The sequence below is a fragment of the Spermophilus citellus genome, assembly GCF_964194105.1.
Source record: "Spermophilus citellus genome assembly, chromosome: 6".
Lineage (NCBI taxonomy): Eukaryota > Metazoa > Chordata > Mammalia > Rodentia > Sciuridae > Spermophilus > Spermophilus citellus.
Window position 1 is genome coordinate 14,268,728 of NC_138187.1, and position 20,142 is coordinate 14,288,869.

The 20,142-nt window shown below is 51.0% G+C and overlaps 1 protein-coding gene across 1 annotated transcript in view; it reads right to left on the bottom strand.

Annotated features, from left to right (window-relative positions):
• Positions 1 to 15,606, bottom strand: part of PDILT (protein disulfide isomerase like, testis expressed) — a gene marked incomplete at both ends in the record, with an annotated part of 34,048 nt that extends 18,442 nt beyond the window's left edge. Inside the window, 2 exons of the mRNA XM_081300058.1 lie at positions 3,849 to 4,055; positions 15,405 to 15,606. Coding sequence (XP_081156184.1) covers positions 3,849 to 4,055; positions 15,405 to 15,606 — 409 coding nt within the window. The remainder of the gene's footprint in view (positions 1 to 3,848; positions 4,056 to 15,404) is intronic.
• Positions 15,607 to 20,142: the final 4,536 nt, after the last annotated feature.

A 20,142-nucleotide genomic window follows, 5' to 3' on the forward strand; every position in this document is an offset into this window, starting at 1 on the left:
TGAGGCACTTCCCTCGTTGGGCACTGTGCCTCTCCCCTGGCACTTGGCCATGAGCCAGAGGACATGGTGACAAATGAGGTGTGAACACTTTGTCAATGATTGACAGGGGCTGGCACAGCTGCCTGTTCCCAGGCAGGCTATAAATATGTCATTAGCTGAGGCCCTGGGGGCAGTGTGAGTCTGCTGCCCTCCAGGAGAAAGCCGAGGCCTTTCCCACCATCCATCCTGGAGATTCGAGGAGGATGGGACTGCGGCCTTGACCTCGTCAAGGGCTACATCCCACCAGCCTCTGGAAGACAGGTTTTCCTAAAAGTCACACTGCAGGAGTATGCAAAGTACTGTCCCCCTCTCGGCTCAGGGACGTCCTGTCAAGTAGGCAGAAGAGGCATCAGTCAATAAGTCAACAACATGAGCAACTGCAAGCCCAGTTGCCCCCAGGTCTGCAAACTTATTCAAGTTCCCGTAGCTAGTGCTTGTCCTAAAATTCAGTCATCCTGCGTCCCAGCCCGGGCTCCATCCCAACATCCTGTTGCCTCTTTCTCTGGTTGGGAATAGTACGACAATGGTGTGGGGGGAGGGGGTAAACAAATCAGCAGAAATGTGGGCTGGCCCCTCACCCCTCACCCCTGCCTGCCTACAGTGGGCCCTTGTGATTCCATTCCATTCAGACTCAAAAATCTATTAAGAACCTAATTGCTTCGAGGAAACTAATAGTTTAAACTAATAAACTAATAATAATAAACACACCCACCATTTATTACAGCACAATGCAGAACAGGGCTCAACAAACTACAGCTGTGGAGGGGGCAAACTCTGGCCCACTGTTTGATTTTTATGAATAAAGTTTTATTGGAACACAGTTATGCCTGTTCATTGACATATGACTGCTTTCACTCTGCATCAGTAGAGTAGTAGTTGTGACAGAGATTTTTATGGCTCATGTGGCCTAAAGTATTTACTATCTGACCCTTTGCAGGAAACTTTTGTTGACCCTGTTGCATATTAGTGGGTGTGCTTTGAGAAAGTCACTCTGTCTTTTTGTCCCTTAGTTTTTTAATCCCTAAGACACCTCCTACACTGGGTTGCTATGACACAGGAGAAGGCCTAGGTAGTGCCTGGAGTCCAGTAAATGCTGCAGGTAGGTGCAGATTGGTGCAAGGCCCTGTGCCTTGCAAGCATTGGTTCATTTTCCCAGAACCCTGGGAGGTAGATATTTTTCACCACCCCCATTTTGCAGATGAGGAAACTTGACTTTTGGCAAGAGGAAGTGATTATTCCTTGGATGAGAGTGGTGCTGCCGATACAGGAAGCCTCTTCACAGGACACAGAGTGGAAGTCAGATTGGCCCCTGCCCTCCTGGCGCTGTCAGCAGACAGAGAGGCAGCTCCAACCCTGTGGGGCCAGAGCTCTGATGGTGGAGGACACGAGTGTTGAGGACCACAGGAGTGGAGCATCCTGACCCGGGTGTCAGGGCAGGCTTTCTGGGGAGGTGAGGATGAGGCTTGGTGCATGGCAGAGGAGGCCCCAGGTACTGGCTCCCACCACAGAGGGATCTTCTCTGACACCGTCACCCACAGCCTGGGAGTTGTCCCGTGGCCACCTGATGGCCTCCCATGGAGTGAGCTCACCCTTACCAGGAGGGAGGATATACCAGAACCTGAGCCACTCCGGGAGCAGACGTGGACCTAAGCAAAGTAACGGGGGCTCCTCGTGTCTTTACAGCCAACCCCAAAGCCAACACACCACCAAGGGCTGCTTACTGGAGTCACAGGTCCCCATATGGAGGGTCCTTACTCAGTGTCTTAGGAAATAGCCCTCTTTGTCACTTCTCACGCTGCTGGCAGGGACAGGAAAGTGACAGAGACTCCTCATCTCTCCTCACGCCATACAAGTACCACCCTCCTGCACACCTGCTGGGTGCTGCAGCCCTTCAGGAGCCATTATGTAACAGCTCTGAGGTTCTCTTTGGGCAGCACCTTCCTCCATGAGAGTGTCCTGTGTCCCTCATGCCCCCTTGTGTCCATCCTGAGAACTGCAAAGCACCCTCCAGCCCCGGCAAGAAGCTGGCCCTCCCCAACCCCCCACCCCATTCTTGCAACAATTCTATCAGGTTTATTGGAAGCTGCCGGCTCAGTTTCCTAAGTGTCAATCATTCAACACATACATAAAAGGAACATTCTCTAGCACAGTAGAGGCTGTGCTGGGCTCTCCGTGTTGGTTGCTTTTGTAGCATTTATCCACCCATTCTTTTTACAGATGTTTACGCATCCATACGTGTAAATCAGGATCTACCATGTACCATACCAAGGCACATAATTCTCCAGAAATCCTCACCGCCAAGGTCAGGCTTGACACATGGAAGGCTGTCAATAAATGCACGTTGAATGAATGAATGAGTTTAAAGTTAAAGTATTCAGTAGAATTCCATCCCAAACCTGTCTTGCTGTTGTTATCTCTCAGTCTCCCTTTCGGCTACTGAGTGCTTTCCTGGCCTGGGACCTTTTCAAAATCATTCCAAAGTCAAAGACAGGGGCAAGAAGTATAAGTAGGAGTTTGATCTGTGGCCTGGTGTTTATTAGTCCCATGCCCACCCTCCACCTCTTGGGGCTTCCGGGGCCCATCGCTGAGGTATAGGCTGTGGTAGGGACAACTGTATGTCCTTTAGGGGCTAAACCACATTTCTCAGACTTTCTTGTAGTTGCTGGGGGCCATGGAACAGAATTCTGGTCAATGGACTGTGAATAGAAGGGAGGTTTGTCAGTTCCAAGCCGTGATCCTCACCCATGGCTCCTCACCCAGCTGCTAGCTGGATCTTGGGGGGAAACAGGTGGTGCCAAGACCCTAAAGGAAGGGGGAGACACAAGTTGGAAAGACCCTGGGTGTAAGAATGGCCTTTGACCTTAGCCTAAGCAACTCCATTTTAAAACTCCAGTTTGAACCTGCAGTGCCACCAGGCACGCCTACAGAGCCCTCCAACACGGTCATCAGGCATAGCCTGACATAAACAAGTCACTTCTCACAACCCTGGCCAACTCAGAGCGAAGTCTCTGTCATGTTGCCCTCATCTTGATAAGGGCAAGAGGTGAGAAAATCAGGTGGGGACCACCAGAGCAGATGCTTTAACCTCAGGACCAATGACGTTATTGAGAAATCTGGTAGCAGCTGCTAGGGATTGAAAGGGGCAGTCAGAAACCCCAAAGTTTAGTATAAATGATGGAGAAAAGGAACACACATTCAGCCAGCTGACACTGATGCCCACATGCCGGGGAGCCTGATGAGGACCCTGGACTCGTTTGCCCGATCCTCTCTATGATCCTCATGGCTCTCAACTCTACAGCCGCATCTTGACCCTGGTGAGATCTGCAACTTCTCCCTAGGACCCTCTCCGCAACCGGCTGTCAGCTCCACCCCAGGAGAAGCCTGCCTCGGTCCCTGACCTGATGACCCCGGTCTGCCTGTGTGTCTGCTGGACTTAGAGCCCAAGGCTTGAGACTTTAGACTGGCACTGGAGCTTCGCATGCAGGGGGATGTCTGTCATGAGCCTGTCATGATTAAGTGTGTTTGCTGTAAATTGATTATGTCTATCACAATGCCCACCATTCAGGATTGTCATGATTAAGAACCTACGGAGTTGTATTGAGTGATCTGAGTGAATAAAGCATTAAAAAGGGCAGAATCACCTGGATATTCTTTATTTCTCCCCCTCGACTGCATAAGTCGCACCTTTGCCCACCGCCACACTGGGTCCCTGAGAGATCATGAGGATCAGCACCTCCCACCCACAGCCTCGGTTGCCAAGTGGGCTTTTTGTGAGAGCACACAGTCGACTTGACCCTTGAACCCGTTACCTTTGCAGCTGATGGGCTGGGACCTATTGCCCTCAAAGAATAGCTTCAACTCTGGGGCCTTCTTCACGCCAAACTCCTGTTGAAGCTCCTTCTCCACCGTGATGTCTACTTTGCCAAAGCCAAGACCATTCTTGCCCTTGCCCATGATCTCCACAGCTTCTCCCAGCTCCTCAGCCAGGTTCCTGGATTGCTTTGAGGATGGGTTGTCTGAAACAGCCAACAGGAAGACAGAGCTAGTGAGAGCCTCCGTACCCACCCCATCTCCCAAGGCTCCTGGAGCTCACTGCTGAGGAGTTAAGTTTCCGAAATGTGACAGGATGTGGACACGGTGGGTTATGAAATGGCACTCCTTGGAAGGGGTGCCTCAGGGTTCTCTGGGTCCAGTAACACGAGAAATACAACTTCGGGCAGCTTACTCTAAGTTCCACCTTAGTGTAAGATGTGAAAAAATAATAGAGGCTACCTCATGGCCTTGTGAGAATCCAGTGAGATTTAACAAGCAACTGTGTGGCAGTGCTTCTTATAGGCTAGAACTTTACATGTGTTAAGCCATTTATTCCTCCCAATAAACCTGTGTGGTCATTATTATTATCATTATTATTGTTATCATCATCATCATCATCATCGTCATGACCCCATGACCCCCACTGGTCTGGTGGCAGAGTTCCTGTTCTCTGACCTCCACTACGCAGGTGAACTTACCTGGCCCAAGGTAAGTTTATAGCGCATTATTACTGCGGTTATTACAGTTGTAAAATTCCTGTGGTCAGAAATTTGGAGGCAGAAAGAAGGAGCGAGAGAAAAGGGAGACCTCGTGAGCGCCCCCTGGTGGAATGTTCTAGAGGTAGCAGTGAATCACCCCCATGCCCTGTAGCCTCAGGTAATGTGGCAGGAAAACCTCAGGCAGAGACAGCCCCTGGGGGATAGGGTGTGTTGGGGTGCAGGTGAAGGTAGGGTGTATCATGCTCTGGATTCCTTGGAAGATCACAGTGCTGGGCAGTGCTGGGAGCCCTTTTCTGAAAACAGACTCTCAGAGTGGCATGTGACCTTGACCTTGGGAGAAGCCTGTCTGTCCTACATGGGAGGGCACTAAGTGGCACCCCAGTCTGCCTTTCTTGTTCATGATGGCATAGTGATAGTCCCTCACCTCCCCAGGTCTGAGGAAGGCAGGTGGGCCAGGCCAGGGCAGAGGGCCACTGATTCCCTTCCAAGCCAGAACACTCTCTTCCCAACCCTCTGTCCATCTAGAGCACTTGGAGAAAGTGCAGGTCATCTCTCTGCTGGGGAAAGCCCAAGTCCAACAGGGAGGTCTTTCATAAAACATAGTCAGAAGCTGGGCCCCCGAGACAGCTGGCGCTCACCCCATTTCTAATAGCACACCTGCTCCTGTAGTAGAGCCGGAAATGAACCCTCACTATCATTAAACCCCCAATCAATGGCCAGGGGCAGAGGGGGTTTGCCTCTCTTGTAAATGGATGCTGGCCTCTGCCAGCTTTATCACCACGGTGGCCTGGACACCCCATCCGTCACCCCTACGGGGGCTGCCTGTGGCCTCTGGGCTCTGTGGGTCCCTCTTGGTTTCCTTGTGGATTTGGCCATGCTGGGCTTCGAGTTGCTGATTGACATCACCTGGAAATCTCAATTCTAAGCACAGACACTCGGGGCAAGAGAAAGACTCGATTGTCCAAATGGTGAAGCTTTTAGAGAGTCCACTCACAGTCCAGTGAAGCCAAGAGAAACTGTTACAACTGGAACTCCACCATCTAAGAACTAACAGGATGGGACCGAACAGTAATGCTCACGGGATTCATTCCATCCATTCATTCAGCCAGTCATTCATTCAACAAGTTCTTTTTAGGAAATGCCATGTGTCAGGTGCCATTATAGGAATTGAAGAGGGTAGAAAGTAAATAAAATATGTGCTGTATGAGATGATAAATATGATGGGGAACTAAGAAGCAAATTTGGAGATTGGGAGTGTGAGGGAAATTATGAGTTTAAGTAGAAAGATTGAAGAAGGATGGCTGAGAAGCAATATTTTAATAAAGACCAAAGATGATGAGACAACAAGCCACATGGATATCTGGAAGAAGAGTACCTTGGGCAAAGGCATGGGGGCATCGTGTATGGCATGTTTGAGGAATGACAAGAGGTCCACAGGATCTGGAACAGAGTGAGCCAGGGGAAGGGGTGGATAGGAATGATGCTTTGACCTTTCCTCTAAGGAATGTGGAATGATTCCAGGGTTGGCAGCAGAGTTAGATGTGACCTGAGTTATTTTTTAACTGAGGTCTCACAATGTCATGCAAAAAATTAGACCAAAAAGCGGGGGGAAAAGTAGATCCAGAGAAACCACTTAGATGCCACTATACTCATCTGGGTGAGAGATGGCAATAGCTTGGTTTAGGGGAGGGTGAAAGTGATCTAAGTGTAGAGAGATTTTGGAGATATTGTATGGATTTGTTACTCGATTGGATGTGGAGTGTGAGCAAAAGAGGAATCAAGGATGACTCTCATTTATTGATCTGAGCAACTGAAAAATGGGATGGTGATCATAGTGATAATGGTGATGGTGGTGGTGGTGATGATGATGGTGAGTGGTGGGGTGATGGTGATGATGGTGATAATGATGGTGATGGTGGTGATGGTGATGGTAGTGGTGATGATGATGGTGGTGGTGATGGTGGTGGTGGTACATGGTGGTGGTGGTGGTACATGGTGGTGATGGTGGTTGTGATGGTGGTGGTTGTGGTGATGATAATGGTGGTGGTGGTAGTAGTGGTGATGGTGGTAATGGTGATGGTGGTAGTGGTACATGGTGGTGGCGATGGTGGTTGTGGTGGTGGTGATGGTGGTGGTGGTGGTGGTGGTGGTGATGGTAGTGGTGATGGTGATGGTGGTAATGGTACAAGGTGGTGGCGGTAGTGGTGGTGGTGATGGTGATGGTGGTAATGGTGATGGTGGTGGTGATGGTGATGGTGGTGGTGGTACATGGTGGTGGCGATGGTAGTGGTGGTGGTGGTGATGCTGATGGTGGTGGTGGTGGTGATGATAATGGTGGTGGTGATGGTGGTGGTGGTGGTGGTGATGGTGGTGGTGGTGAGATGGTGGGGTGATGGTGATGATGGTGATAATGATGGTGTAATGATGCTGGTGATGATAATGTGATGGTCATAATAGTGGTGATGGTGGTGATGGTGGTGGTGATGGTGGCAATGATGATGGTGGTGGTGGTGATGGTGATGGTGGTGATGGTAGTGGTGGTGGTGATAATGGTGACAGTGGTGATGGTAGTGGTGGTGGTGGTGGTAATGGTGACAATGGTGATGGTGATAATGATGGTGTAATGATGCTGGTGATGATAATGTGATGGTCATAATAGTGGTGATGGTGGTGATGGTGGTGATGGTGATGGTGGTGATGGTGATGGTGGTGATGGTGGTGGTGATGGTGGCAATGATGATGGTGGTGGTGGTGATGGTGATGGTGGTGATGGTGGTGGTGATGGTGGCAATGATGATGGTGGTGGTGGTGATGGTGATGGTGGTGATGGTAGTGGTGGTGGTGATAATGGTGACAGTGGTGATGGTAGTGGTGGTGGTGGTAATGGTGACAATGGTGATGGTGATAATGATGGTGTAATGATGCTGGTGATGATAATGTGATGGTCATAATAGTGGTGATGGTGGTGATGGTGGTGGTGGTGATGGTGGTGGTGATGGTGGCAATGATGATGGTGGTGGTGGTGATGGTGATGGTGGTGATGGTAGTGGTGGTGGTGATAATGGTGACAGTGGTGATGGTAGTGGTGGTGGTGGTGGTAATGGTGACAATGGTGGTGGTGATGGTGGTGGTGGTGGTGATAATGGTGACAGTGGTGATGGTAGTGGTGGTGGTGATAATGGTGACAGTGGTGATGGTAGTGGTGGTGGTGGTGGTAATGGTGACAATGGTGGTGGTGATGGTGGTGGTGGTGGTGATAATGGTGACAGTGGTGATGGTAGTGGTGGTGGTAGTAATGGTGACAATGGTGATGGTGATAATGATGGTGTAATGATGCTGGTGATGATAATGTGATGGTCATAATAGTGGTGATGGTGGTGATGGTGGTGGTGGTGATGGTGGTGGTGATGGTGGCAATGATGATGGTGGTGGTGGTGATGGTGATGGTGGTGATGGTAGTGGTGGTGGTGATAATGGTGACAGTGGTGATGGTAGTGGTGGTGGTGGTGGTAATGGTGACAATGGTGATGGTGATGGTGGTGGTGGTGGTGGTGATGATGATAACAAAATAATAAGAACAATAACATTCATTGGTCATTAATATGGCAAGACTTTGCTAAGCGTTCCATGCACTTATTGTCTTAGTTTATCTGCAGACAACCCTGATAGTGATCATCTATAATCACAGGCAAGGAAATGGAAGGGCCAGATCTCACAGCTAGTAAGCGGTTAGGCTGACATCGACTCCAAGGCTGATGCTCTCCTAGAGCCATGCTCCAACTACCAAATCAGGCACTTTGTCCAAAAAATGTCTATTTTCCTTAGAACAGAACGATGGGGTGCAGCTCCCAGTTCCCTGCTCCAGGAGGGCCCACGGGAGCGACAAGCCCGTTCTATGACTTGTAGTCCTGCTTCCTAGCGTCCCTCTTTTTAGAGTGTGCCTGCTGGTTTTACCTCTGGGGCTCTGGAATCTTGAATTCCAGATTCTTAAAGGTGAAACGGATGCCCATCCCTCGGGTGTCTCTGCCTACTTCCTGCCCCGGCCCCCTGGAAGTGCCAGTTTGGTCAGGGCGAGGAGACAGTTCAGGGAGTCTCTGGGGCGGAGCAGTGACACAGGCCCCAGTGACGCAGGCTGAGCTCCCCACAGAGCCACCTCCCTCAGGTCCTGGGGATCCTAACAGACCCTGCATCTGCTCTAGGGGCAAAGCTTTGGTGCCAGTCTGGCCCCAGAATGCTCAATAAGCATCAGCCGTTGTGAGGATAGAGGTGGAGAGCCTGTGGCCTTGCTCCGAGCAGGTGCTCTCTGGGAAGGGAGGGTCTTTTGGAGACTGTATCTCCAGTAAGTGCTGAGGCTACTGGAGAGAAACAAAACCAGACCCAACCTCCCATCTAACGACGTGGCTCTCATGCAGTTTCAGAATAAGTAAATGGTCCCGGGATGCTGTTAGACAGGGCAGTGGCTCCCTGACTGCATTCCTGGGACGTGGGTGTGCTGGGGCTGAGGGGCCTGGGATTTCAAATGGCCCTGGGTTCCCTTTTCTGAGCAGTCAGCGTGATGTAGGGAGTAGCTAATGGGCGGGTGTGAGGGTGGCCGATGGAGATGAGGTCCCAGCACAGGGTTCTGGAGCCTGCCTTGTGTTAGCCTGGTGGTCCTCAAAGGAGGACATTGGTGACATCTGAAGATGCTTTTGGTGGTCCCAGTTGGAGAAGGGATGCCCTGGCCTTCTGGTGAGCAGAGGCCAGAGATGCTGCTCAATCTTTGACAATGTACAGGGCCATCCCCCAAACAAAGAATCATCCAGCTAAAATATCAATAGGACTGAGGATGAGAAACCTGGCTTTTGATTAAACTTCAGATCAAATAATGGAAAAACATTCAGAGCATCACCCTCGCCACACTCTAGGGCTACTAGTCAGCAGAGCTCACGATCTATCTGGACTTCAGCACGGTCATCCAAACCTTGTAGTTCTTCCAGACCCAGCCAACAAATTGTTCTGACCATCCCCCTGGCCTATAAGGTCCCTGAGGATGTGACTTCATCCATCTGACCTCATTTTCTCCTACTCTGGTTTTCAGCATACAGCTTTAGCCATACTGGTACGCTCACCACCCCAGGGCCTTTGCACATGTTGTTCCCTCTGCCTGAAATCTCAGATGTCTTCATGGGTTGCTTCCTCACAGGAAAGCCTTCCTTGGCTGCTCTGTTTAAAATTACAGCCTCCATCTACCCTTTGTGCTACCCACTGTTTTCCTCATAGTATTTTTAACCATATGATACACCAATTTTACCAGGCACACCCACAGAGCCCTCCAGTATGGCCTCAAACAAGTTACTTCGCCTCACCCTGATAAACAGAGTGAAGCCCCAGGCAGGCTGTCCTGGCCTGGTTAAGAGGGAAAGGCGAGAAGATCAGGGTGGAGACCTCCAGACCAGATGTTTCTGACCCTAGGGTGAATGATGTCACTGAGAAATCTGGTGGTAGCTGATAAGAATTAACGGGGGGGGGGGTCAAAAGCCCCCAAATTTAGTATAAATTATAGAGCTGATGAACAGGGAGGGATTCAGCTAGTCAAAATAAGGATGCTCTCGAGCTGGAGTCCCTGATGAGGCCCTGACATCCCATCACTTGTCATCGTTCCTGAGCCTCTGCATGATCCTCACCCGCTCTCAACCTCTACCTCCTCGTCTGGACCTGGTGAGAGCCGCAACTCCTCCCAGGACCCTCTCCTCAACCGGTCGTCCACTCCACGCCAGGAAAAGCCTGCCTTGGTTCGGGACCTGGTCACCGCGGTCTAAGTAAGTGTGCATCTGCTGGACTCCAAGCCTAAGACTTCAGATCTTTGAACTTAGCCTGCAGAGGGAATGTCTGTCGTGAGCCTGTCATGATGAGGTGTTTGCAGTGCTTAGAATTAATCTAGAATTGTTTGCTGTGGATTGATCATGTCTACTGCAGTGCCCAGCATTAAGGAGTGTCGTTTTCTTGATTCAGAACCTATAGAGTGAAACTGTATTGAGTAATCTGAGTGAATAAAGCATTGAAGGGGCAGAAATGAGTGGACATTATTTATTTCTCCCCATGACTGCGTACGTCGCAATTTTGCCCCCTCGAGACAGTAATGAATGAGTAAATACAGTTGTAGGACTTTGAGCAAATAAATGGTCGGACCTTGGTGAGACTTCTTTGTCTCATGTGTAAGATGGGGACTCTGGTACCAAGTGCAGTGCCCGAGCACAGGTGCTTGATAAAGAGATGTCACTGTCACCCCTACACGTCGTCATTATCGTCATCGTCACCGCCATGTCTATCAGCATTACCGAACCGTCACCACCGTCTTCACATTCATCATCCTGACCACCGTCACCATCCCGTGCATTCCCAGGACAGACTCTTGCCCCCTCTGCCCTAGGGGCAAGGAGTGAACGACCCCAGTGACCCAGTGTCCACTCCTAAGGCTTCTCTGAGCCACTCCCAGTACAGGGGGACTTTCCTTTTCTCCTGAGCTCATTCAAGGGAACTTTCATGGAGGAAAAGTCTGGGCCACAGGATACAACATCTTATGCATCCAATCATTCATTTATTTATTCACTCAACACCTGTGGAGACCTGCCATGTCCCAAGCACAGGGCCAGATGGTAGCTCCCGGGGAGCACCAAGTTGAAAAGCAGCTTTGATCCTGCACAATGTGTGCTACAAGGAGGAGGAGGCGCAGGGCAAGTCCCTTGCGTGATGGAGTGGGGCGACCTCCTCCCATCTACGATGGAGCAGATGTGAAAATAGCCTCTTGTCCAGGAGCTGGGTCTCACAGTCCTGGTGAGGAAGTTCAGGAAGGAGGCTAGAGGCGGGAGGACTGTGAACGCAGAGGCCAGGAGGCCTGGCCAGGGCGAACATTCTGCTGACCACAGGTAACTCAGGGTGAAGAGCAGTGTTCAGGGGCAAGGGGCAGCAGGTCTAGGCTGCACCCCATGGAGGACTTTGTGGCCAAGTTCAGAAGTCTGGTGTTTTGGAAAACCATTTCGGGTTATAATCAGAGAGTGACTCAACCAGATTTGCATTTAGAAAGAACTCTTGGGCCTGCGGCCTGTGGTTAGGGACAGCCTCAAAGAGGCGGAGACCCGGGGGAGGTTCCTACAGGGAATGAAGAGGGTGGGACTGAGGCAGGGGGAGAACTGGAGACCATGGGGGTCACTGCAGGACACAGGGCATGTTGGTGGGTTGGAGAGGAGAATAGAGGGGAATCGAGAACAACCTTGAGGGTTTTGACTTGGACATCGGTTGTATTACCATCCTGTTGCGGGGACGCAGGATATGGGAAGAGACAGGTGGCTGGGATCAAATCCAAGGCGCTGAGGTCTCCCACACTCCTTGGGACTGGTCCTCAGAGATGAGAAGAGAGAAGCTGGACTTCAGTTAAGGGTGTGAGATGTTAGGGAAGTCCCTGAGGCCGATGTCTAAAACACACTCTTTATAAAGAGCCGATTTAACCATGGGGGGAAAAGGCTTTTAGAATGCTTTCCCCTGAGTGATTAATTTTTCCAAAGGTCACTTTAGAAGGCCAGCCAGTTTTGGAGAACTCATTTTGAACTAAATGGAGTATTGGCAGGAATCAATGATTCAGATGTAATGAGGGTAATTGAGTGTCTCTGGGTAACCAGACCTCTGCTGGTGTGGAGCCCTGCTAAGAAAATGCCCTCTGAGGGGAAGTATTGAAAATATTCAAATTGGTTGTGATCCAGTGCAGTTAAAGAATGCAAAATTGATTGGCTGCTCTGTAACCCCAGGTTCATTGTCAGTCCCTGAGTTAAAAGACCCAAAGAACCAAGAACAGGACATATTGCCCTGATTAAAATAGAAGCGGCACTGGACAGAGAGAGCTGTGCATTCTCCTGGGGACAGAACAGGTTCCCAAGCCCGACCACCTGTGGCTCCATTTTTCAAAGGGTAAAAGTGTGTCGAGGTGCATGCTGGGCTGGCTCTACACCTGTCTACACTCACGTTGAGGGTTCAGAACTCAGAGATTAGGGCCCCAGCCAGAAGGAGAAGATGGTTTGGATATTTGACCTGTGCAAACAACTCACAATTCCACAGCATGCATATTGGAGCTGCAGGGTTCTTGACTTTTCTCAGAAACAACAAGAGCTAAGGCCCAAGTCCTGGTGTGGATGAGGGATGGGCAGAACTGGATGGAGGAGCCATCAGGCAAAGCGGAAGTGCCTGCCCTCCTGTGTAAAGGCAGAGGCCCAGACTGAACCTCTCCTTCCAGGTTTTGCTCAGCAGGTTTGAAGTAAGATCAGGCATGCGTCTTGCTCTTACGTTTAAGACAACCATTAACAGCCTGAGGTGGAGGGATGTCCAAGGGTTAGAACCATTTGAAGGGATTGATAAAAAAGCGCATGCTCCCTATTGGGTGGAGGCAAACATGAGTCCATCAAACATTCCTGTCAGTCTTAAGAACACAAAGAGAACAGGACTCGTGTTGCCTTGTAGTGGCTGCTGGGGAAGACCTGGGACTCAAGAAAACTGAGCTATTGCTACTGTCACATCCCCCTACTCCTCCTAGGAGTGACATGGCTCAGAGACAATGCTTCAAATAAGAGACAAGGAAAGAGGAAGGAGGTTTGGAAGACCAGAATTTCTAACAGGGATCATAAACTCAAGTGCTGTGTGGGTGACCGTGTGAGGCCTGCAGCACTGTTCCCACCAAAGACTGTCCGGGGCCTCACTGGGAAGCCAAACAGGATTTCTCTCACGTCAAAGCAAACCCCAAGTTTCAAGATGCCTTCGCTTTAGCTCAGGAATCCTCTGCACAACAGGGAGCAGGATCCAAGCCAGAGAAGGCTGCTCAGCTGCTGAGGCTGGGAGGCCACCTGACCACAAGCCTAACCGGTGCTTCTCCACCCTGGGGCACCAAAGGGTACGGTTTGGACTAGTTAATGATGTGCATTAAAAAGTCTGTGCCTTGCAACATTCCTGGCTTAAATAGGAAAGTCCTTGACAGCAGAAACCAGGGGGCCCTTGCAAAGACCATCCCCAGCCTGGTACAGCAGGCCTGAGTGTCAGGGTGAAGAACAGCACAATCAATCACTCCTCCTGCTTTGAGTGCCACTCGGGGCGAATGACAGCACACTCACCCACTTTGGCACCACAGCTACCTGCAGAGGTTGTCCAGACGGGGAACTACAGTGGTCGTGACAACAGAAGCCAGCATCTCAAGCTCCCTCCCCCTGTGCCAGCCCACTCTCTCAACCCAGCCTCAGTAAACCCGGGAGTCAGAGGTTGTTAGGTGCCCCGTGTTGCAGCCAAGTCCTGCTCATCTGGGGAGCCTGGGTGCTGGTCAGGCCTGGAAAGCCCTGGGAGCACACCCTGAGGGTTGACATGGAGCCAGCCATTTCCAAAAGCAGCTCTGAAGGCAGGACAGAGTCTGACTCCGTGTTCACACCTCCTTTCTGCATTCTCCAGATCTTTCCATGAGGAAAATGGTATACTATGGATTCTGTAGTCCCCATTTGAACTGTGTGACCTTGGGTAAATCACTTGGACTCTCTGAGCATCTGTGTTCTCAGCTATAAAAAAAAAATCAGGTGAATCCTATAGGCACCTTGATGTTCAGTGGTGCACCCACTTCAATGTTTATAGTAGGACAATTCACAACTGCTAAATTGTGGAAGCAAGTTAGATGCCCTTCCATAGATGAGTGGATAAAGAAACTGTGGCATATATACACAATGGAATATTACTCAGTATTAAAAGAGAATAAAATCAAGGCATTTGCAGGTAAATGGATGGAGTTAGAGAATATCATGATCTTATCATAATATAAGCCAATGCCCCCCAAAATACAGGGGCCGAAAGTTTTCTCTGATAAGTGGATGCTAATCCCTAATGGGAGGGGCATGGATGAGTGGAGGAACTTTGGATGGGGCAAAGGAGAGGGGAGGAGAGGGGGCCTGGGGGTAGGAAAGATGGTGGAATGAGACGGACATCATTACATGTATGATTGCATGAATGGTGTGACTGCTTCATGTACAACCAGGGAGGTGAAAAAATCGGCTCCATTTGTGTACAATGAAGAGCTGTCTACTGTCCTGGATAACTGATTAGAACTAATAAAAGATATTTTTTAAAAAAGGGAGGTGGAACAGTGCCCCTGACCATGGACTACAAGCATCAAATGACTTCACATTTCATGAGGGGCTTAGGACACGGCTGCACGCAGTGACCCCCCTCACACTGTGAAAACTGTTATGAAAATCCCTCACACTCTGACCCCAGGTGCAGCCCGGTGCCCATTCTATCCCCCGAAATGTCTGCTGAGGGGAAGAAAACAGTCCAAAGAGCAGAGATGTGTGGGCCCAGCTCGGAAGGCAGAGGCGAAGGCCTGGGAACCCTTTCTCCAGAGCCTGGGCACAGCCACAGTGGTTGGTTCTCTCTGGAGGGGTTCCGGAATTTAACCCTTCTGATCCACTCTTCCCAATCATCCAGCGAGGTCATGATATTCATGCCAACTTCACAGAGGAGGAAACTGAGGCTCAGGACAGTAAAGGCATCCTCAGGCAAAACCTGGCTCCTTGCCTTGGGTGGGACACAGGAGTCCCCTATAAATCCCGACTGAAGCCTCAGCGTGGTATCCAGCAATGTGCTGAAATCACCCGGACCTCAGTGTCCGCATCTGGAAATTGGGCATGATGCACCTAGGTTAACTTTTTGAAGACATTGATTATGTGTCCTTAGGCATTTTGTGGTATATAAAACTCTGCCCCCTTGCCCATCCCCAGAAGCAGGCAGGCAGGCACCACCCACTCATCTCCCATCACCCTGGGGGTGGGGACTCACGGAAGAGCACCAAGAGGAAGCGGGTCTGGTTCAGCATCACGGGCAGGCTGATGGTGTTCAGGACCAGCAGGTTGCGCTCCTCTGGGATGCGCAGGGGTGGGGAGAAGTTGAACCTGGAGACGCTGGTGTACTCCTCTGACAGGCTGTGGCCAGGGGATGCACAAGAGGCCAGCAGCAGCAGGTAGAGGAGCCCCACGGCCATCCTGCAGGGAGAGAGGGAGACAGCCTTTGTCCACACAGGAGGCCGGCCCCGCACCAATCCCCACTGCCTGCCCGCCTCCTCTGCCCAGGGGAAGTGGGCACTGAGCAGGCACCTGCCTTCCAGCCACGCCACACCATGCAGCAGCCCTGGACAAAGGTCAGATATTAGGATAACTCCAGTCCCGGGGTGGGGGACAGCTTGGGGAAGCTCAGAGCCACTGGGCGCCAGTCAGAGCAGCCACTGGAACCCACAAGCCTCCCGGCCACCAGGTGAAAACTCTGCAGAGATGGTGCCCATTCCAGAGCCCCAGGACCTCAGAGACCACTGGCTCAATCCCCAAACCGCCTCCCAGCGACCCCTCTGCCAACCACGCCCCATGCATCCTGCTCCTTGGCTCCTGCTTGAATGCCCCTGTGACGGTTTACCTTGCAGGAAACCTCCATCTGGTTTTTGAAATATTCTCAAGTGTAAATATTTTGTTTTCAAAGTTCACACTTGTAAATGTTCCAAAAAACACAATAATATGTCAAGTAGAAAATAAAAGTCTCTTCCACGTCAGGCGCAGGGGTGTACACCTGTAATCCCAGCAGCTCGGGAGGCTGAGGCAGGAGGATCGCAAGTTCAAAGCCAGCCTCAGCGAAAGTGAGGTGCTAAGCAACTCAGTGAGACCCTGTTTCTAAATAAAATGCAAAATAGGGCTGGGGATGTGATGCAGTGGTCGAGTGCCCCTGAATACAATCCCTGGGACCACCCCCCAAAAAAATATCTTTTTCATAATTCCACCACTGGGAAAGCTATAGGTAACTTGGAGTGAATCTTGACAAACATTGAAAATGCCTATTTGGACACACTTTGAATGCACATTTTTTAAGCATAAATGGAATCAGACTACACATATTTTTGGTGCCTAGTTCTCGTTTTTTAACTCTGATAATATATTAAAATCCCCTGGGGGATTTTAGCTGCTTCATCTCACCCAAGACCAACTGCATTCAGAATTGCTCAGGGTAAGACCTCAAATATCTAGACATTTCAAAGTTTCCCAAGATGATTCTATGTTCGCCATTTTGTTTTAGCTTTTTACTTGGGAGATTTGGAACCCTCACAAAAATAGAGAGAATGGTATGCTCTGTCCCCAAGGTATCCATCCTTCAACTTCAGCTACTGTATCAATCCATCTTATCATTTATAGCCCCGTCAACACTCTGCCCTAGATTATTTGGAAGCCAGTCTCAGGCACTGTACATTTCACCCATAAATACTTCACTAAGAATCCCTACATGACAAGGGTTTTTTTTTTTTTTAAAGATCACATGACCAGGATACCATGATCATACTTAACAAAATATCACATCTTCAAATCATCAACTATCCTGTCAGCGTGCAAATTACCCTGATCACTTTAGAAAATTTTGTTTGAATTTGGATCCAAAGGAGATGCATGTACTGTCACCGATGATTACATCTCTAAAGCCTCTTCTGGGTAATTCTGTGGCACCGGGCTTTAGTTTGCCAGCCACAGAATCCAAGGAAATCAACAAAGACAGAGAGCCGAGGTGAGGGAGAAGGCCAGGTGGGCAGCCTGGTTTTCTGGAATGCTGAGTGGTGCCCAGGATTCAAGTCCCATGTCTCAGCCAAAAGGCTCAGTACTGCTGACCAGGTTGGAGGGTCACCGGTGATCTGCAATGTCCCAGGACCCACCAGGTGGCATACCACTTATGAGCCCTGGCAGGTCTTTGGTTTTTAGAACTCATTTACTTCCTAGCTTGTTTGTTCATTGAGCCTGTCGCTCGCTGGAGAAGTGCTCTCCGGCATCTTTGCCTCCATGGAGGCAGGAGCCCACCGAGGCACTAGAGTGTCGGTGATGTTCACTTCCCATTCTGCAGAAAATGGGTAGAACGATGCTTCCTTAGTTGAGTAAACCACCTAGAACTCTCCCAGGCCTGACACTGACCATCCCCTCCATACCTCCTTGGAACCCAGAAGCCTGGCCCAGCTGGAGGGGGCCATTTGGAAAAGTGCCAAGGGGTTGAGAGCGCCTCTCTGAGGGGTCTGAAGGACACTCCCTGGAGGAAAGAGGAGCTTGAGTTGGTGACCTGAGGGTGGCTGCAGAGCCAGCTCAGCTCAGGGGGTGGCTGAGCATCTGAGCATGAGAGGGGGACCGGGGGGGGGGGCGGGCTCACCCTCACACTCTCCCCTCAAGGGCTGCTGACAGTTCCCTGGGGATTCTGCCCCTTCCTGGGGAAGGTGCAGGTTTGCTGCTACCTTGGGCACCTCCCTCTGCCTCACGTACTCATTCATTTTTTCGTGGCTTCACCAAATGTTTTGGAGATCGTGATGCCTGTCTAGGTGACAGGGGACACCACAGTGAGCCAAACAGAACTTCTAGCCCTGGTCCAGGGCACGGGAGATGAATGGGTAGACAGACGGTGTATCGGACCCTGGTAAGGGCGGAGGGGGTGTAGATAAGGGGCTGTGTTAAGCTGTGGGGAAAGGGGACCCCGACATTTTCAATGTGGGGACCCTGGAAAGCTTTGTGCACAAGGTGTCCTCTGACTGAAGCAAAGATGTGACCTATTTGCATTCCCAGGAGAGGGACAGGGGGACTCCTTCACTTCCTCTCTCCTTGCCCCTCTTGCTCTCCCTCTCGAGACCCTTAGCTTAGCTCCGTATCATCTCAGAGGTCCCCTCACATCCTGAACCCTATTCCAGTTTGGTCCTCCGGTGTGCCCTCTGTCACCTCTGTGCCTGCCCCTTTGTTCTCAGGGCAGTGGACCCTATTTTCCTGCACCTGCTCCTCAGCCTGGCATCCCCGTGGTCCCTCTGTGACCCCCTCTCCCTAGGCACTGCCTAGCTGTACAAATCCCAAGCTCAGCTCCAGTGTCACCTCCCAATAGGGGAATTGGCATGAGGGGAAACTATTTTGGGGGGCAGGCTACCAGGGATTGAACTCAGGGGCACTCGACCACATCCCCAGCCCTATTCTGTATTTTATTTAGAGACAGGGTCTCACTGAGCTGCTTAGCGCCTCACTGTTGCTGAGGCTGGCTTTGAACTCGCGATCCTCCTGCCTCAGCCTCCCCAGCCACTGGGATGACAGGCGTGCGCCACTCTTAATGAGAATTGCTCATCAAGTGGCCAGTTACCAGGCAGACAGGGTGCCGAGCACAAACTCCATCCTGTCCCTCGGCACTCCACAGAGACCCCCATGTCCCCGGCCATCATCATGTCTTGTCCTGTCTGGATGGTGCTGCTGTCCCCCTGCTGGTCTCTCTGTTTCAACTCTCCATCTCCCCCTTACCCTCCCCCTGCGCAGCCATTAGAGATTCCCACTTTAAACGAATTAGATCAGTTCTATGCTCACTAACAGGCTGCAGGGCTTGCCATCACACACCGCCCAAGACCGGTCTTGCAGCCTGTCAGTCCCACAGGACTCTGGACTGTCCCCAGGTGACCTCCTGTGGCTCAGCACTGTCCTCTCACTGGCTGTGGCAGACACCCGGTCTCCTCCCCTCCCTGCCCCTGGACCTTCGCCTCTGTCTACAACATCCTTATTCCACATCTTTAGCCTTTGCTGGTCCTTCAGGTCCCAACTGAAATACCAGCTCAGCAGAGGGGTCCTCCCAGCCACTGGGTCTCACCCACCTCTGCTTCTAGCATGTTCTGCTGTATCACAAGTGATCGCTTCCTGTTTTGTGTTATTGTCTGAGTTCACCTTATTTTTTAAAATTTAACTTAAATGCGATTATTCATAGCTGCTCCTGCATCTCCTAGCTGAGTTCCTGAAGCTGATTTGAAAGCTCAATGGATGTTTGTTGAATGAATGAATGAATGAATCGCCTAATTTAATTCTTGCAACACACCCCATGACCCATTTCCTTGGTTCTCACCTAGGACTTCACCTTAGAATCTCTTGGGGAGTTTTACCCCAAACCAGCAGCTTCTAGTTTAACAGGTCTGGGGTGGGGTTTGTCTGGGTGTCTTTTTTTTTAAGCCCCCTAATTGACCCAACTGTGTAGCCATCTTGAATTGATGACCTTTGGCAGAGGGGAGGCTGCCGTGGGAGGCCCTGCCTCCGTTTGCCATTTTCACCACCGTCGCTCATACCTGAAGGAAACTTCGATTCTCTCAGGGCTGCTGGGGCCAAGCTGAGCCGGGGCTGCAAACCCCATGGTCCTCTGGGAGGTGGTGGCCTTCAGAGCAGGCTCCCGGCTTCCCCTCGTGTTCGGAGCAGGAAATCCAGGGGCAGAAACGCAGGCCTCCCTGAGCACACTGGGGCCAGGGCAGCCTCCGCAGCGGGTTCTAAGCTCCTGGGTTCTAGAGGCCCAGGGTAACCCTGGAGAAGAACGGCCCATTGTTGAGTCACAGGGACCCCCTACCCTGCAGCCCCTGCTGAGAGGCCTTGCCCTTGGACCCCCGGGGTCAGAGTCCACGTGGGCGCCAGAAACAAAACTTGCATTGGCTGCTGGGGGTGGCTTAGACGGGCCCTGAATTTAGTGGGGACAGTGTAGCGTTTCGTCCCAGCTCACAGGGACT